We start from the raw sequence: 27,209 nt of genomic DNA, 5'->3' as shown, positions 1-27,209 counted from the left end.
AATATCTAGATGTAATGTTTCCAAGCTCTTCATTATTGAAAGATCAAGTTGCCTGTTGAACTTGAACTGCTTACAAAGAGTGTGTCTACATTCGAAATTTGACTTAAATGTTTAACGTATCTAATAGTTCTTGTCTGGAAATTAGTGGCTTTGACTTTATAATTATTAAATCTATTGTCATAATGAAGTATATATATACATAACTGTTTATAATTACCGGTAAGTAACCTGTTTGCACTACAGTATTTTTACGGTATTCAAAGGCTACTCACTTCTTCTTCAATGGTGATGATACGGTCCTCCCTCCCTAGGACTTGAAGCACAACAGCGGCAGCTGTGTCTGGATGGTACCCCATGAAGGCATCTCCTGGGGAACCTTTCTTTGGTCTCCTAAACATATTTCAAACAATTTTCATGATGTTGATTAGATGTTGATTGTTAGAAATTACAATGGGTTCCTTGAGGTTTGTTTGCTGTTGTATTTCAATCTAGGGGACCCTAAAGTATTCCCTTCAAACATGAGGGTTCTACCAAGAAGCTCTTGACATTTATGCTTAATGTGAGCACTGGATGTGTGTTATCAGTTTGTCTATTGGACAACTGCAGCACCTATTTTTACATAATATATTGTCACTCTTCTCTTGTCCACCAAAACCTACCTTCCTGGTGGGGGTGTTTTGAAGGTTACAAAGTCCACTGCCCACTTCTCCAGCTTGTGAGACAGATCTATCTGCTCTGGTGACATCATGTTGTTGAGTGTCAGGAAGTGTTTCTCCAGGCGGTTGATCAGCGGTATTGGAAACTCTTCGTACACCTTCTGCTTTTCTGCTACTACAATCAGTCTGTAAAATAATATATAAAAACAGATATCATTTTGATACAAATTTTGCAGCAACTTATTTGGTTGTTTGTGTGTGCAGTGCATCATTCAAATCATTGGGGGTGGGGATTTAAAAAAAAAATGTGCAACATATTGTACTGTAATCAGTTCATTCACTTACTTGAAGTTCTGATGAACTCTGCACTTTACTCTGTGTGTTCCAAGTCCGAGGTCAACAAAACGTTCACCTCCTAGTCTGGCATAGTACTGTAATCATAAAATTTTAACCGATGATATGTATGGATCCTACTCCTACTTCAGAGTTTAAGGTATACACACAGTTTCCATGTGTATTATGAAGCTTCACAGACACAATGAATAAATGTTAGAAACAGATTCTGCCACTCTGATATAGTAGAGAGTGTTGACAACTGACCTGGTTGAGTGCATCATAAAGACTCTCATACAGATTCTCCAGGTTCAACAGGATCACTGTGCTGCCAGTCTCCATGCACACCTTGATTCTGTTGATGTTACGGCACACCTGGAACATGATATTATTTAAGTCATCAGAAACTCGATGAATTGCTTCTCAGAACTACTTATTTAATATAAAGGTTGTAAACACAAGTAGTATCTGTCATATACCGATAGTAGGGTTTATCATATTCTTTTTCTTAAAGAGGTTAATTTAAAATTCCCTAAACATAGTTTTGTTCAGTAAGATTCAACTATGAACCTGAGTATATTCTTGGTCCTTGGGAAAACTTGAGCCAAAGATTGTAATGACTTTGTGTCTGGCTAAAATCTCTTGCTGTAGGATGCTCAGAGCTCCGTAGTTCTCCGTTAGCAACAGCAGGTAACGGCTCTCACTGAAAATAATATTATTCTTTCTATACAACAATCAACACAAAATATGAGAAAGTGAACTATAAACCACATAACTTACAGTGTATAACTGGCTGAAAGAGTTAAGCAAGAAGATGGGTGTATGATAATTCAATGAGTAATGTCCTAGCTAGAAGTCGATCTCCACAGCTAGTTGATCAATCATGCAAGTAATATCCATGATCTGCATCTATTTGCTACATACCTGCTTGTACCATCACCTAAAAGAGCATCTTCTATCAGCCCAATAGTTGTGGAGTCAGGATCATCATGATGTTTCTGTTACGGATGGAACAGGAGGGTAGGGCTTGAGCCATTATAACATGTAGACAAGAAGCATGATATCAGAGAACAAATAAAGGAGATCAATCCAATTGACCATAATTTACTAAAAACAATTCTTTTTATATAAGGCAAGAATGTAATATGTTTAATACCAAGTTAAGTATCAAAGATAAAAAAATAATATTCAGGATCCTTAGGTATCACATGTACAATGTAACGGAGCTAGAAGTACAAATGAAGGGATGTGACAAGTACTAGCAATATCATATACCATACATACTTACTGCTTGAAAAGGCATGTTGAGTGTATATATATATGAGTGTAAACCCCCACAAGTAATCTTCCTCATGAAAACATTAATATATTCCACCATAATAATGCAACATCCAACATACAGAATCTAAACATTTGTGTTACCTCTTCCTGCTTTTGAACGGTACCAATCTTGTCCCTGAACACAACAACAGGGTCCAGGTTGTCAAGGCCACCAAAGTTTCTTCTTATAGCATGTTCCAACTGATGCCAGCAAATGTCTCGATCATGTTTATCAGCAAAGGCATAAACCATCTTCACAAGGCTGGAATTCAGAGAGTTTAAGCATTCTTAACCAACATACACAGGAAAATGAAATAGTGTTTATTCTCTCCCATGGTGGTATGCAGAATTTAATACCCTAAAATACAGAACCACTAGGCCAGGTAGCCAGCTGCTGGCACCTCGTTTTACCAATCAGCGGTCGTGAATAGATATGTCTCAAGTATGTGTCAAAAAGCACAAAAGAAACCACATGATATACCTGTAGAAATCTCTGAGACCAAAGAATTCTCTCTTCGTATCTTGTGCTCTATGAAATATTGTCTTGTAGGCACTAGCGAGCTCTGGCAGCAAATGTTTGATTCTTCTGAGTACTATCTCATTAGTTGAGCAAATGCCTCTGAAAATAGATATCATACATAACTGGCATACCCAGTGAAGAAAACTTATTGTTTGTGAATGTATATTGTCATCTCATACAACAGACCTGTCAACCCTCCCACAGTTTGCAGGAGAATCACGCACTTTGAGGAAATCGAAACAATGAACAGAGAACAGGAAGTTTATGATTATGGAAAACTACAAATATACTGTAAGTATAATTAAAATTAATGCGAGCGTGAATTAAATGCAAAAAATGAAAGTAGTCTTTGTTTGCATTAATGAAACTTCACATTTATGTCTCCAAAATGACCATCAACAATTAGACGGCCTCACTGCACACCTTGGAAAGGGGAAATACCAACTTGATTATAAACACAAACACTGTTTATTGAGCAGCAGTTGTAACAAGTATATAACAATGTCATTCAAAGAACAGGAATTATACAAGGCAGCCAATGAGTTATCACTTAACAGGCCTTAACAGGAGAAATGACACTTAAGCTACGTAGGGAACAACTTACCCTAAACTTCTGGGCCGCGTCCCAATCAAACCCTCTAATCGAAAACTTAATAAAAAACAATATAAGCCCTAGAAACCAAGCCCTAGCCCAGACAAATCCACTACTTAATCCAATTTCCCAAAGAATAACCAATTACCTAAATGAACACAAAATAAATAATCTTAAACAAAACAATAAATCATCCTATATCTTCACTCCAAAACTTAAAATACCACAAATAGACACAACACTAGCCGATACACTAAATAAACAGACCGATCCTAACATCGCCAAAACCACCACACTAGCATACATACACGAAAATTGGCCAAATTGGTGTCACATATACACAGACGGATCCTCAGATCCGATCACAAAACACACAGATTTCAGAGTCCTCATCGTACAACCAACCAAAAACACCCAATCTTACTGACTCCCAAACAACCAATCCATATTCACGGCCGAACTCATGGGCATGGCCTCAGCACTACACAATCAGCAATCTAAAAAACACCAAAAAATCCTCATCCTAACCGACTCCCTCAGTGGACTACAAGCCCTCAAAAATAAAAACACTAAAAACCGCCCCAAACTAATAAATACTCAAAAGCTCAAACAACTTAACTAAGGCAGGTAAACAAATAGAGTTCACATGTTCCCCGCCCACGTAGGAATCTTTGGAAAAAAACAAAAATACTACACCCATCCAAAAAAATTGACAGAATGATTACTAAACTACAAACAGGCCACACCAAACTAAATAATCACCGTAAAATAGCTAATCTACACACAACAGAAAACTGCCCACATTACAAACAACAAGAAACACCAGAACATGTACGCATTCACTGCACACACTTCCAAACACACAGAACAACACTACAGACCACCCTCAATCTTAAAACCACACTTAGACTAGAATCAATTCTTAATCCACAAAATAAATTAGAAAAATTCAAAGCCTTAGGCATATACCTAATTAAAACAGGACTAATTAGTAGCATTTAAACCCCAAATAAAATATTAAAACCAAAACTACCTTTTCTAACAACCACCCAACACACACAGCTCCCTTAGTTCGTCCTCCACCCACTCTTAGCATTCATTCCAAATCTCAAAATTTCAAAATTACTATATAAGCAACCCCTAAAGTCCCCCTCTGGGTTGCACAAACTCACTTTTCCCCTTTTCGGAAACACATTAAACGGCCTGGCCGAGCCCGTGTGCGACATACGCTTGCAGTTGGAAAGCGCACGTTAAATCTCCAACATAAGTAAGTAAGTTATCACTGGTGGGGTCAAGAATTGTACCCACTCATGTCAAACTAGGCATCATTGACCACTCAAGCACTCCAGACAGATGCCACCCTTGCAACTCTTCATCAAAGGCTGACACGACCCAACGTGCACCGATAGGCTTCATCACACTTGTCTTGTCATCTGCCTTCAAGTCTGTTGTCACCTTCTCCGCATACCAACCAGTGAACTGTTGTTGGTTTAATCATTTTATTGACTTTGAACTTTCTTAATGCCAGTAAACAGAATAAACATGTAAATTGTGTGTTGTTTTCAGGAAAACACTTAATTTGTTTTTAGTGCTCTAATCAGTGCTAATTTGTTGTTTGATCGGATTAAGGTAAGGTTGGATTAAGGTAAGGATATGTATAATTCCACGGCGATTAGGTGGGGGTAGTCGTATTGATATTGAGTCGAATTTTTGGCCAGGGGTCAACAGTCGTATTAATTTGGAGATGCATTAAGTTCAAGATTTACAGTAATTGTCATGATGAGGGGTTGACAGGTCTGCAATAAGAATATGCCTTACGTGAAAGTGTGTTATACTAACCAACCTATATTCAAGATACATTCTATAACATGGTTTATAAACTTAGTTTCATGCAGAATGTATCACTCATTTATCCATGTCAATATCAACCAAAACATGTTTCTATCAGTTGACTTACTTAGCACTCTCCACCAGCTCCAAGTCATTGGGGGCTTCTCTCTGCACCAGGATACCTCTGTTCATCTTAGCGGGGTCCAGGGCCCAGTTGGAGATACCAATGAAGGCAACCTGGAATTTCATCAAAAGTTTAATTGTTAAGTACTTATTAATTATTGAGCTGAGGTGACACAGAGGAGCAAATACAAATCAATGTACAAGTTACTCATTCTTTCTCCCACCTTCTTAAATGGCTCTGGCTTTTCATCTCCCTGACAACCATCCTCCAGAAGTGGGTGAAGTGTCTGTAAGAGTGAGTGAATGAATGTAGCTCTTAACAGTATTTTAGTCATCATCACAACAGCTTTTTGTTGGAGAAAAATGCATCGAAATTCATGCAGGTTATGAACATGAACCAAATGTGCTGACAGACAAAGCATCACAATCAAGCAAGATTTGTTTTACAGTACATACACGTGTAATGCTCATGGGCAGCTATTCTAAGTCTAGGTGGAAAAAGCTCTCCAGAAACCATGTGACACGTGACATCATTGCTATTGATATCAATCACTGGTCATGACTCAATTATTTAAAGGCTGTCGTGACATAATTGAAAATATTTCTGACTGTGGCATTAAACAACAAACAATCATGATCCTCTTTTACTTGACTAAATTTCCTAAAGGAGCTCAGCTTTTCAGATTAAAGATCCAAACAGTGATGTGAATATGTTGTAACGTTCTGCTGATTTACCTTGAGAGGCATCCTTGGTGAGTCTTCTGCCAGACCAACTTCATCCAGAACTACGATGGAGACAAACCTGTCCAGGTCCTTGTCCTGTTGGTAGCGAGCACATTGACGGAAGGTACCGACAATTCCTTCAGCAGTGGCCAGAGGACTGCACTGGAACGACACCATCTGGGCCTGCAAGAGGTCAGCGAAATCCTTGTTACAATCATATGATACTGACAGGACAATACTGAGGTCAATGTTTCAAGTTTGCTTGTCTGCTCATTTTCACATTTGTTTTTCAGAAAAACAAGGAATTCTTGTCCATAGAAATTATGGAACTATTCACCTACCCTGATATTGATCACAAGAGTGTTATTGTTGTCAATCACATTGAACATGTTCAAGGTGTGATACAAGATGACAAAATATTTACTCCTCCCAAAAGAAGAGGTTCTTGAAAAGAAAATATGCTTGAAATGACAAACCTGTTTCAGTTGTTTGAACAACTCTGATCTTGCTGAGTTACCCTGCATAGCATCTGCAACAATGGTCTTGGCAAGGGACTTGGAGCTGCCTGGTTTTCCCACCAGGAAAAGGGGGATCCTCAGTTCAATACAGACAACCATCATGAACAGGTTCTCCTTCAGGGCCTGGTTCTTCGCAATGTTATCTTCAAGCTGGACCTCATCCACAAACACTCTCTGACAGCTGAAAAAAGAACCCTTTTAATTCCACATAGCCAACTGAGCATTACCAATAGATTGAAAGAAGACATTAAAAGGATCAAATTTATTTATCAAAGACATTAAGTACTTGTGTCAAAATTATCAATTTTTGAAGCACAAACAATGATGTAAGGCTTAGAAAAAAAAATTAAATTGTTTCTCGGGCAATGGCTTTTGGAAAGAATAGTGCAGGTGGCACTTTTTCATTTTGGTTGTCCAAACTAGTATGCAAACAATTAAACAGTTGTGTACTATCAACTTGGAATAACGCCTCCCTAAATAAATGTATTCCTTGATGAATAAAATACTAATACATTGGTCTCTTTGTTCAATTTGAAGCGGCTAATGGTCGTCACCATGGTAAATCTGCAGACAGGAAGACCTAGTTTTTGTTCGTTTGTAAATCACAGAACTCAACTTCATTTTACCTTCATGTTATCAAATGTTTGCTATCAAGAGCACACAAAATATTCCATGTTTACCAACCAGTTAACCAGATTTGTGTGCTTTGATAAGTGATGCATACATATGTTTTCATAGTCACTCTTTGCCTATTTGTTGTCAATATACAGTGAATTAGTTTAACATTTCTAATTTTTTCTTTACAATTTCACTATAAAACATTGATTCTAAAAGGTGTGCTCATGAAAACATCTTCAAATACCACAAAATACATATAGTGCTATAAATATCAAACAGATTTGAAATAACAAAAATAATAGTGTACTCTGGAATACAGTTTTTGACCACTGTTTGACTACTGGTGTGAGCATTATACATGCATACAATGAGCATCACATCGGTGAGAGTCAGGTTCGATAGGGTTGGCAGACATTTTTTGTTCAGGCATGGTTCTAGACAGAGTTATACAAACAAGGCCTGTTTTAAATTGCTGCACGAACATGCAGCCACCGGCATCTCATGAAGTGGATAGCCAAGCAGCAACCGTCACAGTGGGGACTATGTGAGCGATGAATTAGTTCCAGGCATAAATATTCAAGAGGACGAAAAATGCAGAAATTGACTGAGGGAAGGAAATACAATCCTATTCCTGGTTATATTGTTCCACAGGTTCCAATACTCCTGGTACACTTCTGGAATATTCTATATTATCGCTGTAAGTTTACTCGCTGTTTGTTGATCCTCATGACATGGCAATCAACTTCCCTCTTGTTCTGAGGGAGCATGAGCATACAGGACACTCACTATAAAGTATTCCAAGCAGACTGTCAATGATTTACCAAAAGCATCCATAAACCCAACTCACCCACTGATAAAACATACCTGAGAAAATGGAGGTTTACCTGTTTATAACTTTAACCATCTGGTCAATTCCACCAGGTATGCAACAAGGATCCTGAAAATATCTGAAGATGTGTTGATCATATTCCTCCCGACTTCTCAGTGATGCTCGGTAACACACGCTTAGTGCCAAGATCAGGGCTTTGGTCACATCAATGGGCTGAAAGCAAAATGTCATTTAATAAAATTTTAGTTCTTTTTTATCTTCAAACTAACAGAATTTTTAATTATTTTTCTTATCTAAAGATCAATCTACTAACCTAACACAGTGTCATGAGGTCCTTGCCCTTTATCCTTGTAATATTGAACAATTCAAAAGCATATATATTACATATAGAATACTTAACAAGCTCCAATGTAATTCGCTCATCAGATACCAAAACTATACACAAGTTGCATAAACTTGGTATTACGAGAGAGGAAATTTAGTATTTTATTTAATACATGCCGTTCATAACTTTTGAAAATTTCAACATCTACTGCATAATGATAATCCAATTGAGTAAAACAGAAGATTTCTTCAAACACATTTAATGTTGACACATTTTGAGTTAATACCAAACAAAGGCCTACTTTTAGAATTCAGTTGTCCATTCCACAAAGTTATCATAGCCCTAAGGTGATTGTAACTCGCATACTTTTAAATAGACTTATGACTGTCGTTGCTCTACGATCACTTTGTGGAACGGGGCCCCCTGCACTACAGTTTACAATTATGTCACAATACCCTATGACGTAAATTTGTGACATTTTGTTGCAAGATACACCAGTGCAACAATACCTTGTGACATCAATCTAGCAACAGCGTTGCTGGGGTTATCGAGTGTGCATAAGCTCCTTTCAGTGATCTATCATCTCTACACACAATGTCATTGAATAAGCCCAATGATGTTGAGAGTGTTCAATATTTGTTAGGAAAACTAGTTCCTGCAGTATATAAGCATGTGCTTTGTTATTAAACACTGTGTGACCAGCTTATTGTTATCATCAGTGGTATCTCCAACGGGCAACTAATTAAAAACAATATTACATGTGTATAAGACCCAGTGTGACAAGTATACTTTATATATTGTGCTGGGGGGACTTCAGTCAGGTGGAAATGTTTTTTTAACATCTTAGATCAAGATCCATTAGGTCCCATAAAGATTGTCTGCTGAAATCAATTTACATGATGAGTGTGCATATCAATACCACATTGTTTGATTGAACTGTCTCCTCTTCCTCCTCTTCTGGGTCCTGTTCAGGACACAGATCATCATCTATCATCTCAAACAGTGTTCCATTCTCCTGGGACTGCTGGTAGAACCAGGACATGACACTGAGGGTACGATCAACATCACGAAGACTTACAAAGCTGCACTCATCCTGCAGAAAAAAAAAGGTTGTCTTTCAGTTCCTTGAAATATTGAGCATCTGTGACAGAGACTTGATAAAATTAAATGTTAACTATTCCTAAAAATCGAGAAAAAATACAAATGATTTCATAGTCCAGATTATACTTGGTATTCCATTTCTTATTTGCATGCACTGCCAATAGTCAGAGCTGATATTGACTTATTCAGAATTATTGAGAAATAATATCAACACTATTTCAGTGAAATTCCACATACCTCCTGATTTCTCATGAACTCCTGAGAGGCTATTAGGATCTTACTGACCACATTCACCATGTTCTGATGTGATGGTATCTGACCATTTCGTACCTGCAATTGACAGAGTGACTGCAATGTTTTCAGTAAATTATAACAAGGATATTTTGATATATATATTTTGATACATACTTTTGGAATTCAAACATTTTATGAAATTCTGTAACTCAGGGAGAGAAGAGTCAGTTATAGTCTTCCCACTGACCTGGGAAGATCTCTCTAAAGAAGTTCTGTCTACTCTTGGATTCAAAGTGATACATTCATATTCAAATTGGAACATTACTGTGCTCTTCATTATATCATCTGGATGTGTGTTGTATTTTGTGAAGATATTAGGCAGGCAACAGGATTATATCTGAGGACTATTGTCTGCAATATTTATTCTACAATAAATGGAACTGAAGACAACCCTGAGTTTTGATTTGAGAGAGCTACATCACCCCCGGTACTAAAGTGTGGTACATCCTAATTACTAAGGCAGAAGGCTATCACAAGCCTGACATCTAATGTAACAAGAGTCATCCGAAGATGACATATCCTCCCGACGTGGCATGTCGGTAAACTGTGTGTACCTTCAAATGTATTTAGATTGGCAAGGAAATCATTTTCCTTGATGCCCAAACCAGAAATATAATGAAGGTTATTATTACTTTCTGATGATCTCAAGAAATTGTAATAACAATAACTTTGCAGATTCGCATATGAATAGCTCTGTAGTAGCCTCATGACACAAAAGGATAAAGAGAATGTACTAGGTTATGTAGCTCACATCATATATAGTATATGATATCGGTAAATAGTACACCTTAGAATTATATATCAGGGGCTACAAATTAAAAAGATTAAAATCTATAAATAACAAACTGCACTACTAGTGAACATGATTGATATGTGCATAAAGTTTGGTGAATCTCTGTTGCATGGTTTAGAAGATATGGTCCAGACAAGAGCAATACCCTCAAATTTCCCAAGTTCATCATATTTCCATGGAAACGACAAAAATATAAAATTCTAAAAATCTTTAAATAGCAAAAGTCACTTCTACTGAGCCTGATTGTTAAGTGTAACAAGTTTTGGGAAGCTAGGTTGTACGGTGTAGGAAATATGCTCCGGACAAGAGCACTACTCTCAATTTTCCTAAGTTCATCATATTTCTACGGAAACGACAAAAATAAAAAATTCCAAAAATCTCTAAATAGCAACAGGCTCTACTACTAAGCCTGATTGGTAAGTGTACCAAGTTTTGTGAAGCTAGGTTGTATGGTCTAGGAAATATGCTCCAGACAAACAATGATTACAGACGGACAGACAGACAAACTGATGGGTATATCCCCCCGTCATTATATGTCGGGGGGATAATAAAATGTACGAAATTTCCAGGAATAGGCTTTTTAACAAAAGCTAAAGGCCTGTTGGTAGCTCATCTGAATTACAAGGTAAGAATATAGATTTTTTAAGATATACACATCTAACAGTAGACTTCATATGGTTTAGATATATCTACACATATTCCCCCAAAATAATATTATTGAAATGGATGAAATAATGCAAAAGTACATATACAAACTTACTTCCTATTGATATTGATAAGAACACATATGAACAATTTAAAAAAACATTTTTACAATTACCCAGTAATCTGTTTGTAAGCACCGCAGTAAAAACAAACTCAATTTTAGGGAAACGTTCCACATATTATTGATATTTTAACGACTGAGTATTTTGGTCGGGACTTTATGACTATTATGCTGAAATGTGCATTAACACAGATAGTGAATCGGTGAAATCATCATACATATCTGTTGACCATCTGTCTGATGTAGAGTTCTTCCACATGTATGTTGAGTTGGCCAAAGTCCCAAACAAGAGGCAGCATGCTCTGTGGCAGAGGCTGAACCCGGTACACAAGTCTCCTCATAGGAACATGGCCTGTTGGAACAGAATTGTCTCAACATGCTTCAATGTATGAATGCGCAAATGGATATGACATATTCGCTTATGGATGTGTTAAAAAATGACTACCAATGTCATTTGGATTATTGTGTTTCCTCTCGGGTAAAACTGTACAACAAAACTTTCAAAAGCAAAGTACCAACTGAACAGGAGATGTTCCAAAATGTCATAAAAATTGAGCAATGAGGATATTTCAAACTAGATTGTTTTGTCGTGAAAAGACAAGAAAATAAATATATTTATTTGTGAAAATAACAAGGTGATCTGAGAAAAATGCAAAATTTACATTGTGATGATGAAGTTTTTCTTTTTCTTCTTGTTATGTACAGAAGATCAGACCCTTCACAACACTGGTGACATGTCACAACTGGTGCTTACCTAGCTTATCTGTTGTCTTGTCAGCATCTACATGATAGCCAAGTCCTGCTTTTTCAAGTCTCTGAATCAACTCATCCGAATGCCTGCATTTAATATTTGAAAATCATGAAAATTTGTAAACATGCTCTGGTTGTTGGTCACAATTAACTTTGGGTAGGATGAAACTAGATATCTTTTCAGATTTGTGCACACTGTGGGCATAGTTGTAGTCTCTTACACCTAAATACTGGCTGATGTACACTGTTTCAGACAAAAATGGAGGAGATTGGGAAATTAATGAAAATCATTTTAGTTTTACTTATTGTTGAGGACTTTGGTTCTATTAAACCAGAAACCAAACACCGAAAAAATGTCATACACACTGTTTAATGTTCTGATAAGTCTCTAAGTCTACATCATAATATTTCTCCCTTCATTGGAAAGACTGAGTGACTGATTTGGGTTTAATTTTTTTTTAATAGTATTCCAGTTATATCACATGATGTGGGAGGAAAGCCTGAAGTGATGCAGGTCAAAGACGTTTGTTGAAAGCCACAAGCATTTGAAGGAACAGGGCCCCATTTCACAAAATAATTGTACTGCTATGACTATCGTAATTCCTACACTTTGACAAAGTTGTATGTCAGTCATGGCTCTACAATCAGTTTCCAAAACAATGCCACAGTTTGTACATAGTAAAGAAGACACAGAAGCAAATAAAGAAAGGTGTACTTGCTAAATAAAACAACTTCAAATATTCTCAAACATACTTTCTGTAAGGATTGCAGGCAGCCACAATCTTGAGGTTTTCTGACAGTTTCAGTGGCTGTCCATCCATACAGCCATCACACATTATTTCCTTGATGAGTCCAATGGCTTCTGTTGTGTTTGCTTCATCAAAGAACAGCACAGTGTACATGTGTGGGTTCCTAGCCTTGTTAGCAATGGCAAGTTGTTCCGCATACTTGACCTTTTTGATGATGTCGTCAGAGGTTGTGCCACCATGTACCTAGAAAATAGTCTCACAGCACTGTAGCTCCCCTTGACATGTTGTCAATGACTTAAAATGCCAACATAACATAAGTTGTTCTCAGATTTGTTATCAACATTAATATAAAATATTTTCTGCATATGATTCAGCACTAATGGACAAATATGAAACCAAGTAACTTAATTTCAACGTTTCCTAATCAGCACTGTGAGAACCATTAACCTTATTTTACTTGTCTCATAATAGTTTTACCTTCATAATGACCATGTTTTCAATGTCGGAGCCTGGCATACACTGTAGGGCACACATGAATTTGACCAGTCTTGTCTTCCCACATCCTGTCTCTCCCATGATTATCACTGGGATTCCACATCTTTAGAAGCAGATATTGACCTTGCATTATTTACCTACCTCACATATAACTTGCAGATTGCATGTATTATTTTACATAGCTGTCATTAAATTCAAATACAAAATCTTATCAAAAACTTACCTAAATCTCATGTAAATTGCAAGTATCTTCTTGACATTGTCCGTTGTCAGTTCATATGTGTCATCAGGATCATGTACAAAGTCGACACCTGGCATCACACTGCACAGCTTAGCCAATCGCTCAAGTCTGAAATTAGGAAAGATTATTCACATACACTAAGGGAGTAATATGTACAAAACAGAGCTTTGGATCACTGAATCAATTACACAAAATAGTTACTTTTCAAAATCCACATATAACTATTTTTACTTTCAACAATGATGATGACATCCAGTTACATCTTAAATAATTCTTCAACTTACCTTTGCATCTGATCAAAGTTCTCATTGATGTTGACCCTGTTTCTGATCAGTGCTTCCTGTAGTGGTTTGGGAACAAGATTTCTCTCCAGCACCCTCCCTGTCTGCTGGTCCACCATGTTCCCAGTCTGGCGGTCAATGTTGAAGCCAAGGAAAGTCATGGTGTGGCCATCAGGGTTGAAGAAAATGTAAGGGTGAGGGCTGGAAACAGTTTGAATATCTGTTTTTTATCAATTGTTTATATTGATTACAGTCAAAATGTATTTTTGAGGGTAAAAATAACATAGAAATAACATACTGACTCATACTAATCGCTTATCTCATCTCATTCCAAAAAGGTTGTGGAAACTCATGTGCTGTGTTCCCAAGAACAGAGAAAAACATCTCACCTGGACGGACCCCTTAGCCATGTAGCCGCACCGGAAGCATGTAACCAAGCCAGTATACTTGTCACTCTCTCATTTCGCTTACCCTTATGGTTGAAACACTTTTACTCAAAGTGGGGATGTCTGGGTGGGCACTTTAGCATATGAGTCAGGATAATTCTGAATGATATTTTTACCCTAAAAAACATATTTTATCTTATCCTGACTCATAATAATTGCTTGAAACCCACGGTTGGTGGTGGGATCCACCGTTTGCGTGATTCATATCGTGATCTCTTCTATCAACCCCATGGGAATGTTTTCTTGATTCTTCTTGGACATGAATCTGTATTGGGGCACCATCTCTTTACTTGTGAGAGTAGAAGAAAATCAAGAGATTTTGTGGATTTTGTAAGCACACATAGAATTATGTTCCAGCTTACTAAGAACGATTCTCATGTTAAGAAAAGGTCATAATCTTGACACAATCGTTATCATTCATGTAGTAAGATAGTGGAGCATGGACTCTCATTCAGTGGTTATGAATCGGTTATGATTATGGTTATCTTCCATCAGGTACTGTCAATTGTTGAGCGACCGACAAGGGTCTGAATTGGTGAATCCCGGCAATATCTGCTGTGGTAGGCAAAGTCTCAAAGATAATGGTTGGAAAGTCAGTACATGAAACTGTCTGACCTGGCAGTTGATTCTTGGCGAGAGACCCAACGGAGACCCAGATGGACTGATGCGTTGTCGCCATTGTCAAATATAGTGCAACTGAAATCTATTGCATTGATTTCTGACATTCTGGCAGCAGTAGATAGACCAGTGAAAACAAAATTTTGGGCATCAGATGTTTGAATCTGATTTCTTCGAGAGTAACTAACTGGTAAGATGCTTGAGGACTACATGCATGCTGGGGCTTTGAATTTCTTCTGCTGATCTTCTAGTCTGTAAGAACGGGGCAGAGCGATCAGTTCAGGAACTTTTTTCAGTTTGATACCGTTATACTGAGCTGACAGATCTTATATGTGCCCAGCATTGATCCTTTGAGATTTTTAGTAACTCTATGGTGACAGGAATTCTGCAACATCAGACATAGTGGCTTTAGCTGCTGAGGATACTTTACTTCTGGCTCTGGATGAGTATCCTTGTCTGGTGAGGTTGTTTGTGATATGCTCCATACATGAAGCTCAAAGATGATTGTGTTTGGATGAAGTTGTCTTGAGTGAGGATAAGAAGTTGGGCTGACCAATTTGGAAGTTTTAGTAACAGATTCATCACGTGGGCAATGAGGTCTGGAAACCAGGTTCTCGCTGGTCAGTAAGTCGTGACCAAAAGCAGTGGAACTTTCTGAATGACTGTAAAAGTGCTGGTGGGGGAAATGCATAAGCGTGAAGTCCTTCCACGATATTGCCAGTGCGTCGTTTGCACAAGCTAGAGGGTCTTGAACTGGGGAGACGAAGGTCCTTATTTGATTGTTGAATCTGGTTGTGAATAGGTCTACTGACGGGCAACCTCCTAGTCTAATTGCCAGCATCCATTCCATCAGAGATGGTTTGGATGGCCTGGACAGGGCGTTGGCTAGCAATTCGTCAGACAAAGGAGAATAAAAAAATTGCATGAACATAGCAGGCTGCACAAACGACTGCACCTGTGTAAATGTGAACGCTGTGGGTTGCATGAGCGGCAGGGATTGAGAGGTCTGAGGCTGCTCGAAAGCCTCCATCTGCACGAACAAGTGGGGCTGCATGAAGGCCTAGTTCTGCGAGTAGGTCAGCATATGTGAAACCTGTGACAGGTTCACTAGTGCCAGGAGCTGCATGGAGTTCGGCGGCTTTTTCCAGGGAACATGCTTTTGTGGCTTTGAAGTCGACTTCGTGGCTGCCTTCGTGGACATCTTCGTAGAACCCACTAGGGGCTTCTTGAAGGTTGGGACCTTCGTGCAGACATCCTTCGACCTTGATGATGATGATGAGCTGCTCTTCTTCCTCGCTGATGACGGTTGGTGGTGGGATCCACCGTTTGCGTGATTCATATCGTGATCTCTTCTATCAACCCCATGGGAATGTTTTCTTGATTCTTCTTGGACATGAATCTGTATTGGGGCACCATCTCTTTACTTGTGAGAGTAGAAGAAAATCAAGAGATTTTGTGGATTTTGTAAGCACACATAGAATTATGTTCCAGCTTACTAAGAACGATTCTCATGTTAAGAAAAGGTCATAATCTTGACACAATCGTTATCATTCATGTAGTAAGATAGTGGAGCATGGACTCTCATTCAGTGGTTATGAATCGGTTATGATTATGGTTATCTTCCATCAGGTACTGTCAATTGTTGAGCGACCGACAAGGGTCTGAATTGGTGAATCCCGGCAATATCTGCTGTGGTAGGCAAAGTCTCAAAGATAATGGTTGGAAAGTCAGTACATGAAACTGTCTGACCTGGCAGTTGATTCTTGGCGAGAGACCCAACGGAGACCCAGATGGACTGATGCGTTGTCGCCATTGTCAAATATAGTGCAACTGAAATCTATTGCATTGATTTCTGACATTCTGGCAGCAGTAGATAGACCAGTGAAAACAAAATTTTGGGCATCAGATGTTTGAATCTGATTTCTTCGAGAGTAACTAACTGGTAAGATGCTTGAGGACTACATGCATGCTGGGGCTTTGAATTTCTTCTGCTGATCTTCTAGTCTGTAAGAACGGGGCAGAGCGATCAGTTCAGGAACTTTTTTCAGTTTGATACCGTTATACTGAGCTGACAGATCTTATATGTGCCCAGCATTGATCCTTTGAGATTTTTAGTAACTCTATGGTGACAGGAATTCTGCAACATCAGACATAGTGGCTTTAGCTGCTGAGGATACTTTACTTCTGGCTCTGGATGAGTATCCTTGTCTGGTGAGGTTGTTTGTGATATGCTCCATACATGAAGCTCAAAGATGATTGTGTTTGGATGAAGTTGTCTTGAGTGAGGATAAGAAGTTGGGCTGACCAATTTGGAAGTTTTAGTAACAGATTCATCACGTGGGCAATGAGGTCTGGAAACCAGGTTCTCGCTGGTCAGTAAGTCGTGACCAAAAGCAGTGGAACTTTCTGAATGACTGTAAAAGTGCTGGTGGGGGAAATGCATAAGCGTGAAGTCCTTCCACGATATTGCCAGTGCGTCGTTTGCACAAGCTAGAGGGTCTTGAACTGGGGAGACGAAGGTCCTTATTTGATTGTTGAATCTGGTTGTGAATAGGTCTACTGACGGGCAACCTCCTAGTCTAATTGCCAGCATCCATTCCATCAGAGATGGTTTGGATGGCCTGGACAGGGCGTTGGCTAGCAATTCGTCAGACAAAGGAGAATAAAAAAATTGCATGAACATAGCAGGCTGCACAAACGACTGCACCTGTGTAAATGTGAACGCTGTGGGTTGCATGAGCGGCAGGGATTGAGAGGTCTGAGGCTGCTCGAAAGCCTCCATCTGCACGAACAAGTGGGGCTGCATGAAGGCCTAGTTCTGCGAGTAGGTCAGCATATGTGAAACCTGTGACAGGTTCACTAGTGCCAGGAGCTGCATGGAGTTCGGCGGCTTTTTCCAGGGAACATGCTTTTGTGGCTTTGAAGTCGACTTCGTGGCTGCCTTCGTGGACATCTTCGTAGAACCCACTAGGGGCTTCTTGAAGGTTGGGACCTTCGTGCAGACATCCTTCGACCTTGATGATGATGATGAGCTGCTCTTCTTCCTCGCTGATGACGGTTGGTGGTGGGATCCACCGTTTGCGTGATTCATATCGTGATCTCTTCTATCAACCCCATGGGAATGTTTTCTTGATTCTTCTTGGACATGAATCTGTATTGGGGCACCATCTCTTTACTTGTGAGAGTAGAAGAAAATCAAGAGATTTTGTGGATTTTGTAAGCACACATAGAATTATGTTCCAGCTTACTAAGAACGATTCTCATGTTAAGAAAAGGTCATAATCTTGACACAATCGTTATCATTCATGTAGTAAGATAGTGGAGCATGGACTCTCATTCAGTGGTTATGAATCGGTTATGATTATGGTTATCTTCCATCAGGTACTGTCAATTGTTGAGCGACCGACAAGGGTCTGAATTGGTGAATCCCGGCAATATCTGCTGTGGTAGGCAAAGTCTCAAAGATAATGGTTGGAAAGTCAGTACATGAAACTGTCTGACCTGGCAGTTGATTCTTGGCGAGAGACCCAACGGAGACCCAGATGGACTGATGCGTTGTCGCCATTGTCAAATATAGTGCAACTGAAATCTATTGCATTGATTTCTGACATTCTGGCAGCAGTAGATAGACCAGTGAAAACAAAATTTTGGGCATCAGATGTTTGAATCTGATTTCTTCGAGAGTAACTAACTGGTAAGATGCTTGAGGACTACATGCATGCTGGGGCTTTGAATTTCTTCTGCTGATCTTCTAGTCTGTAAGAACGGGGCAGAGCGATCAGTTCAGGAACTTTTTTCAGTTTGATACCGTTATACTGAGCTGACAGATCTTATATGTGCCCAGCATTGATCCTTTGAGATTTTTAGTAACTCTATGGTGACAGGAATTCTGCAACATCAGACATAGTGGCTTTAGCTGCTGAGGATACTTTACTTCTGGCTCTGGATGAGTATCCTTGTCTGGTGAGGTTGTTTGTGATATGCTCCATACATGAAGCTCAAAGATGATTGTGTTTGGATGAAGTTGTCTTGAGTGAGGATAAGAAGTTGGGCTGACCAATTTGGAAGTTTTAGTAACAGATTCATCACGTGGGCAATGAGGTCTGGAAACCAGGTTCTCGCTGGTCAGTAAGTCGTGACCAAAAGCAGTGGAACTTTCTGAATGACTGTAAAAGTGCTGGTGGGGGAAATGCATAAGCGTGAAGTCCTTCCACGATATTGCCAGTGCGTCGTTTGCACAAGCTAGAGGGTCTTGAACTGGGGAGACGAAGGTCCTTATTTGATTGTTGAATCTGGTTGTGAATAGGTCTACTGACGGGCAACCTCCTAGTCTAATTGCCAGCATCCATTCCATCAGAGATGGTTTGGATGGCCTGGACAGGGCGTTGGCTAGCAATTCGTCAGACAAAGGAGAATAAAAAAATTGCATGAACATAGCAGGCTGCACAAACGACTGCACCTGTGTAAATGTGAACGCTGTGGGTTGCATGAGCGGCAGGGATTGAGAGGTCTGAGGCTGCTCGAAAGCCTCCATCTGCACGAACAAGTGGGGCTGCATGAAGGCCTAGTTCTGCGAGTAGGTCAGCATATGTGAAACCTGTGACAGGTTCACTAGTGCCAGGAGCTGCATGGAGTTCGGCGGCTTTTTCCAGGGAACATGCTTTTGTGGCTTTGAAGTCGACTTCGTGGCTGCCTTCGTGGACATCTTCGTAGAACCCACTAGGGGCTTCTTGAAGGTTGGGACCTTCGTGCAGACATCCTTCGACCTTGATGATGATGATGAGCTGCTCTTCTTCCTCGCTGATGACTGTTTCTTCACTTCACCTGATTCTCATCGCCTGATATTAGGGACGCAGCGAAGGACTTCTCTGATGCCTGCAGGGAAGGGTTCTCAGCAGCCATTTCAGATTGTAACCTTACTTTTCTTCTTTTTATGTGTGATAATACTAGCTGCTTCAGCTGAAGAAAATGACCGGGCGGAATCACATATTTTACGGTCCTTCTCCTTTCTCTGTACTATGTACATGTAGGTTGCAAACTCTTCTTCCCCCAGGGACATGCAGAAGTGATAACGAGTCTCTCTGGTGCATAGTTGAGGGACGCATGTTGAACAGATAGGGTGTGGGTCACACGCAAGCGGCACCTTGCTTCAGGTGCAGCTGTGTGGCTGAGGGGTGCGTTTGGGCGAGATGTTTTTCTCTGTTCTTGGGAACACAACACAGGAGCTAGTTTCCACTGCCTTTTAGGAATGAGATTAGCAATTATAATGAGTCAGGTTTATGTAAAATTTCTCTTTCAAACACCACATTTAAAAAATATGAATTCATATTATGCAGGAAAGAGGGCTGGAAACAGTATTACAAATGATCTTGCAAGAACCTATTTTGGATAGTCATCATAATCACTGTGTCTATCATCCCAATGAATACTCCAATACATTTAAGAGTGACATTTATTATCAAACCTGCTTTCCCAAGTCCGCTTCATCTGAAACTGTGTAAGGTCTTCTTCTTCCCTCTCTTGAACATTCAGCTGGTCCAGAGGTGACTCTTCATTCATCACCAGTGATCTGGTAGCAAAGTCCTTCAGACAGACAAAGGCAAAATATTCCATTTGCAAACTTTGCGATTTTACAAATGTGAAGTCTCTGCACAATATTGCCAATTCTTTCTTAATTAAACTGATTTCTTATGAATACAAACAATCCTGCTGTCTGCGGCTTTCTTTATGTGACATCTAATTATCTTCACATTTACCACATATCATCTACACTGTAATCAGAAATAACACCATCACTATTAGAGCTGTTATCTATTGACTTGAAATGTGAAAATATTTTTTTCAGACCCCCACCTGAACTCCACCAATTCTTCTAATGAATTGAACATAAATGCAAGGAAAAACTAGAATAGTTCCATGAAGATATCTAGAATGTTTCTTGAGGTTTAGAATCATATCTACACCTTAAACATGTCTGAGCCAGCTATCATTTGTCTTCAAGGAAAATGTGCTTGTCAAGATTTTAAACTTAAAGTTCACTTGTATAAATATAAGAAATGTTCATGCCATTTGAACAATGAAAATAAACCTCACTACTAAAACCCGGGTCAGCATATGTGTTTATAGTTTCTGAGGATAAAGGGTTTTTGAGTGATGATCCAAAAACAAATAGTCATGGAAGAACAAGAACAATAATAATTAATCTGCACACTTACCCTTGACATCTGTATAAGGAAGTGCAGCACCAACACAGGGAAGCCAGGCAGATCCTCCAAAATGAGGTCTGAACAGAAGATGGAGTTCTCAAAGTCCACGAGCTGAGTATTCAGGAACCACACAAAGTTGTGAAGCTCAGACCAAGCTGGGTCTCGTACTCCACAGTGTCTGTAGATGATAAAAATATCAAAACAATAGTTATCATTGTTAATAATTCTAAAAATACTACCTCTATTAAGACATCATTGCCGTAAATCCTGTATTTTTGATGCAACCACACTATAACTAAATCTTCAAATTTTCAACAGAAGTCCTCTTCACTGTCAACTATACACAACTAGTTGTTTTTGTGCAGTTACAACACAAGAAGGAGTAAAATGGAATATATTTATTAATTAATATGATATTGGCAAGAATTTGGAGGCAGACTCGGTTGCATTTAAAGGTAGGGTAGTATAGGACCATAGCCTGAGGGGTCGAAGACCCGGACTATCTCGTGGGATTTGATGGCCTGGGGTCGTGGACCCTGACTATCCCTGGAATGTGTGCCTAGTTGTTCCTATAATAGTCCCACTAGACTACAGCTCTTTCATGCGCAAAGGTTGGAAAAACCTCACTTCTTTCCAAAACATCTAACCACTAGAGGAAGATGATTGGGGAGGTGGGTGGTAGTAATCCAGATGTAATAGAGGTAGTATTTTTAGAATGATTCACAAAGATAACTATTGTTTTGATCATTCTTACGCATCATGTACCTCTATTACATCATTGCCAGAATATAGACTGGTTGGTTCTACCTCTAGTAGACTCCCTGAATAGTTGACAGCAATTGTATCAACCTCGAGTAGTTTGAATGAATCCGTCAAAACATGTGATACCTTCACTTGAACGACTGTAAATCGTGAAATTAATGCGTCTCCAAAAGAATGCGACCACTAGCCAAAAACCTGACTCAATATGAATGTGACACCCCTCTCCTCTCAAACATCAGTGGATTTGAATCGAACAAAATTGTTCTCTGTCATGTTTACAGGAGAATCTTCACCTTAATCCAACCTTACATTAATCCAATCACACACCAAATAGCACCGCTTATTAGTGCTGACTAGGGTACTTCCGCTAAAACAATACATGCGTGCTGGCTCGTGTCAGCCTTTGATGCAGTCGCAAAGAACAAAGACAGCGTCTTGCATGGGTGGCCTCTGTCTGGACTTGCAGGTGTGATCAGTGATGACATAAGTGAGTAGAACTCTTGTTTTGACTCCAGCTTTGACAATTCACAGGATGTAATGCAGTCATGCCCCGCTTATACGGACTTCAGATATCCGGAAACCTCGGTTCCCCTACGATTTTCATTCAAAACAAAATAATTACTATATAAATTTACCCGCACATCCGGAAATTCAGTTTCCGGAACCGGACGGTCATTTTCATACACAAAACACTGAAATGCACACAAAATTGTCTCACTTATCCGGACAATACACTTCGGCTTGTGGTAATCCTTTGATTTGTGAGAAGTCAATTGACCAAGTGACACTGCGTTACGTTTGAGACGAGCTTGTTTATTGTACATGTAATCCCCTTCGATAAATATGGCGTCTGTGGAGGTCAGAGGTCAAAGTTGTCAGCGACACAAAGTTACAGCACGCGAAAAAAAGGGAAATTTGTCTGTTTAAAGAAAAACACCCGTCATTAAGTTTAGAAACCATGAGTAAGCATTATGGCACTGAATTTGGACATACCATAGGAAAATCGACAATTGGTGACAGTTCAAACTTCCATGACAGACTTTATGTATCTGTTTGCTCTGTCATCTGTCATGAGTTGCATAAGTGGAGGGAAGTAACTCTTCCAGTAAGAAGCTGGTTTCGGTTATACGGAAATTCGTTTAGACGGACGAATTGTGAAATGACGCAAGTGTTCGTATAAACGAGGCATGACTGTAAGTGTTCGAATGATATTGTTTCTATATTTGTTACAAGTGCTGCTCAATAAACAGTGGCATGGAATACATAGTTGTTTGTTTTCAGCGTATGTCTAAGTTGGTATTTCTGCTATTCAAAATGTCTTATTGTTGATATATATGCCATGTTTAATAATGCGAGCAAAGACCACTCGCATTTTTCGCATTTAATTCACTCTCGTGTTAATTTCATTTCATTTCGCGATTTACAGTATCATTATATTTGCTGATATTCAATAAATGATGTCTTTAGTTCTATTCTAATTCATCAGCTGTTTATGTTTATGATTCTGCCGTCACTTCAGGTCTATCATACTTCCGGGTAAGATGTCACTTCTGGTTGATCTGTAAGCAACCTCCAAATCGTGTGCATACTGATATACCGTATTCGACGTAATGAGAGCCCATTTTTTCGCGCTCTCAAAATTAGAAATAAGGAGTGCTTACTAGAATATATTTTGGTGAAATAAAAAACAACAGAATTGAAGATCATAAATTTTGTGGTGTGGCGAATGCAGAAAATGAGCGCTCTCAAAGTTTTACCCCTTTAGATTTATTTGTCTCTTACAAATAATAATATGTGCGTGCTTGCGCATACTTATCTATGTACTTGTGATAACACAACTCCACATTAACAATGAGTAAAAATTATCGTAAACGCCCATTGTTCTAAATGGGAAGAACCGGTAATCAGCAAGTAAAGTTGAAAAATAAAATTAAATTTTTCAAACATCAGCTTTATGTTTGTGATTTTCAAATATTACCTTATTTTACTTACCTTTATTTTTAAGTGATAATGATGATATACTTAATGTTTATTTCCACTTCTTTGTTTCAGTTACTCATTTGTAAAATGAACTTGAATATTTTTTATCAAAATGTGTTTGTTGTTATGTCAACTATGGTGCTGGTATGACAGGTCACCAGTTTAACAATTGATATATCCAGCTTGTGAATGAAAATACTACAGCCACCTACATGAGATTTAACATCTAGTTTTTAATTTATCATTGTTTTCAAAAGTAACATAACTTAGTATAACACCAGTGCCTCAGGCAAATTTGCATATCAGATGACCAGCCTTTTTTCTTGTTTTTAAGCAAACTCTGAAATCAGAACAGACTGACGCTTTACATATTGTATTGCATAATTATTTGCTACTAGAACTGTGACAGTGAGGTGCATGACAATATATATTTATGCATCAAAGTGATTGTATTGCTACCGATGACAAATACATATGAAGTCAGGTAGAGAGCGAAATGCAATGAAAGTCCAGTTGGGAGCATGAGTAAGACTTGAATAGTCAAGAGTGTGGACTTAAGAAACTCTAGCTGTTATAGCCATGGCCTATAGAAAGTCTGCCTTTGTGAGACTTTTTGAGCAACGTGGCATTGGCGAGAGGTTTGTATGGATCGGCTAAGAGAGCAGATAAGATGGTAGACAAGCTCCATTTCGGGAAGATCCAGGGAGTGTGAACATCTTCTTAGATAAAAGATCACATGAGCCTGTTAAGGACAGGATGATTTCTGAATGACAACCCATCATGTTGCAGGACAGAGTGGAGGGCAGATATGTAACCTTCGATCGTACTATGGTGGAATTTGTTATGCTATCGTAGATAGAGAAAAAAATCAGCAGCCATGGGGATGCCATCAGCTAGGCCAAGTCCATTCCACCATTGGATGAATTTGTCCCAACGGTTGTCATACATGAAAGAGAAAGAAGGTCTCCATGTTCTTGCCACAGCTGAAGAGGCAGATTCAGAGAACCTGGAGGCCTGCATCATTTGCAAGATACTTTCCAGGCGGTGAGATGGAGGCTGCTAAGAAACGCATAGAACAGGTCTGACTTGGGCTGGCCCAGAACATCTCTGTGAAGTGGAAGGCAGAGATGATTGTCCATCAGGAAAGATAAGAGCCTGGAAACCTCAACCTACTCAGCCAGACTGGAGCGAAGCAGATGACCGTGCAATCTGTCACCTCCAGCTGAAGCACTTTGTCTAGGAGAGACCATAGAGGGAATGCATAAGCGAAGAAACCCGTCCAATCCATTGAGAGCATGTCGATCTGGAGAACCATCGGGTCTGGTACAGGGCTGACGTAAACCGGAAGCTGATGAATGAGACATGTCACAAAGAGATTCAGACAAAGAGTGTCCCAAAGTGCGGTTATCCGGGTAAAGATGTCTGGATGCAGAGTCTGCTCAGTGGCCATGATCTTCTGAATTTGGGACAAACTTTCTGCCAGTATTTTCAAATTGCTATGCACAGGACATGGTTCCTCACTGTTTCTGGACATAAGCCACCTTGTCATGGTATTGTCCGTGGCTATCAGGGTGGATGAGTGGAGAAGACAATCCTGCCAATGCATGAGAGTGTGGAAGATCACTTTCATCTCCCTGCAGTTTATATGGAGATTCTTCTCCATTACGGCCCTGTACTCGGAGATTGTCAGTCTGGTTCCCCAACCTGAATCCGAGGTGTCCGTAAAGAGATGGTGGTCGGGAGGTGGTAAAGTGAGAAGAATCCCTGACATGACATGATCGCGTTGAGTCTACCAGGGAAGATCATGACGGAGGTGGACAGGCATGAACACACGAGAGTCCAGGGCCAGATCGAAAAATGTATATAACAAATTTATTTCTCTGGTCCCTTGTAGTTCGTTATATCCATGTTCTACAGCACTGTCTAAGGAAACTAGTTAAACAGTGTGGTTACATAACCGAGTGCTAGAGTAAGCTAAACCATAGGTGTTGTCTCTAGCACACACTGGAAAGAAGTGAGTTTTTCCCCACCTTTGCAGAGGAAAGAACTGTATGCTACTGGTGCTATTATGGGAACAACTAGTTGTTTGTAGTTGACAGTGAAGACACTTCTGTTAAAAATTTGAAGATTTATTTATTTTGTGGTTGCAGCCAAAATAAAGGATTTATGGCAATGATGTAATAGAGATGGAGGATTCAAAAGAATTATCTAAGTTTATTGAGTAATTACAGAAGGACTATACAGATGGTAACATGTTTTTTAGAATCATGATACAACAAGAAAACCACAAGTGAATGTGTTAACAATGCCAAAATGTTCAATTTATCTATTGATGATGATGTCAACACTATCAACAGGAAACAATCAAGCACCAGTACTCACTGCAGAAGGACATTGAGACATTCTTGATGTGACCCTTCTGGTACAGCAGGGTTGATTTCAGCAAGATTGGCTTTGGTGTTCAGTCTCTTGAGATACTGAAAGGGGCGCTGGTAAATCTGGCTTTGAAACTCTATGTCATCAAATAGCCTGTCATTATTAGAGTAATCTGAAGAAAAAAACAGATGAAGAATATTTCCAAAAATTATCATTCCAAAGAAAACACACCTTAGATTAAAAAATGGCAAAAAAAATCAGAAATGAACACTGAGTCTTATTTCATCAGGACAAAAAAAGAGTCTTTAGAGATGGAACAAGCCGACCTAAAGTAACTGTGAGAACAGTATATTACAAAAGCAAGCTGTGACTTTATCCACTATTCCTAAGCCTGTGTCCGTCAAACTACCAGTCCCCAATAGTTTTTGTCAGTCCCAACTTTCAACAAATAAAAAAACATATGAAAATTGCATGGTTTTAATTCATTCAACATCTTGTTCGATTGCACTGACATCATCTCTGAAGTAACTTAGTTAAATCTACACGTCATTCACACCAGGGTCAGTCACAATTTTCTGTTGTTTTTGTGTGTGACTATTTTGAGATTAAATTGCCACATATATATGTTTAACCTCAAAGCAAACTGAAAAGTTATTTCCTTGCAGTACAAACAGACAACTGGAAACCCTGATGGTAACAGACTAGCTGACTTTGTTCGAAAATATACCATATTTTCTTGAGTATAGTGCACACTTTTTCCCCTTATTTGAATATTGCTGATGTTTTGTTAAACAAATAGAAAATTCTTTATTTGTCGGTCCACAGGGACTGGCAGTCATATGAATTACCGGTCCAAGCCTAATTTTACCGGTACAAAAACTGGTTATTACCGGTAAACGGGAACACTGTATTATAACACTAAAATCTTCTGTAAATAAGGCTACGGCTTGTGGACTGAAATGTT

At 39.1% G+C, this 27,209-nt stretch overlaps 1 protein-coding gene across 3 annotated transcripts in view; it reads right to left on the bottom strand.

Moving 5' to 3' along the window:
- The window catches only part of LOC139473853 (E3 ubiquitin-protein ligase rnf213-alpha-like), a 148,826-nt gene that overhangs the window by 43,673 nt on the left and 77,944 nt on the right, over nucleotides 1-27,209 (bottom strand). For all 3 annotated transcript variants that reach the window (XM_071256623.1, XM_071256622.1, XM_071256624.1), the window contains exons 32-55: nucleotides 26,252-26,417; nucleotides 21,137-21,305; nucleotides 20,386-20,504; nucleotides 13,861-14,058; nucleotides 13,559-13,684; nucleotides 13,318-13,438; nucleotides 12,845-13,083; nucleotides 12,096-12,178; nucleotides 11,560-11,693; nucleotides 9,726-9,818; nucleotides 9,307-9,480; nucleotides 8,118-8,275; nucleotides 6,574-6,796; nucleotides 6,110-6,280; nucleotides 5,599-5,661; nucleotides 5,379-5,488; nucleotides 2,791-2,928; nucleotides 2,412-2,571; nucleotides 1,914-1,987; nucleotides 1,560-1,692; nucleotides 1,257-1,364; nucleotides 1,002-1,087; nucleotides 660-842; nucleotides 273-390 (exon numbers count right to left, since the gene is read on the bottom strand). In XM_071256623.1, the coding sequence (XP_071112724.1) occupies nucleotides 273-390; nucleotides 660-842; nucleotides 1,002-1,087; nucleotides 1,257-1,364; nucleotides 1,560-1,692; nucleotides 1,914-1,987; nucleotides 2,412-2,571; nucleotides 2,791-2,928; nucleotides 5,379-5,488; nucleotides 5,599-5,661; nucleotides 6,110-6,280; nucleotides 6,574-6,796; nucleotides 8,118-8,275; nucleotides 9,307-9,480; nucleotides 9,726-9,818; nucleotides 11,560-11,693; nucleotides 12,096-12,178; nucleotides 12,845-13,083; nucleotides 13,318-13,438; nucleotides 13,559-13,684; nucleotides 13,861-14,058; nucleotides 20,386-20,504; nucleotides 21,137-21,305; nucleotides 26,252-26,417 (3,347 nt within the window). The remainder of the gene's footprint in view (nucleotides 1-272; nucleotides 391-659; nucleotides 843-1,001; nucleotides 1,088-1,256; nucleotides 1,365-1,559; nucleotides 1,693-1,913; nucleotides 1,988-2,411; nucleotides 2,572-2,790; nucleotides 2,929-5,378; nucleotides 5,489-5,598; nucleotides 5,662-6,109; nucleotides 6,281-6,573; nucleotides 6,797-8,117; nucleotides 8,276-9,306; nucleotides 9,481-9,725; nucleotides 9,819-11,559; nucleotides 11,694-12,095; nucleotides 12,179-12,844; nucleotides 13,084-13,317; nucleotides 13,439-13,558; nucleotides 13,685-13,860; nucleotides 14,059-20,385; nucleotides 20,505-21,136; nucleotides 21,306-26,251; nucleotides 26,418-27,209) is intronic.

The sequence above is a fragment of the Haliotis cracherodii genome, unplaced genomic scaffold (genome assembly GCF_022045235.1).
Source record: "Haliotis cracherodii isolate W230 unplaced genomic scaffold, xgHalCrac1.p SCAF_3, whole genome shotgun sequence".
NCBI lineage: Eukaryota > Metazoa > Mollusca > Gastropoda > Lepetellida > Haliotidae > Haliotis > Haliotis cracherodii.
This window is presented reverse-complemented; position numbering and strand designations above follow the sequence as displayed.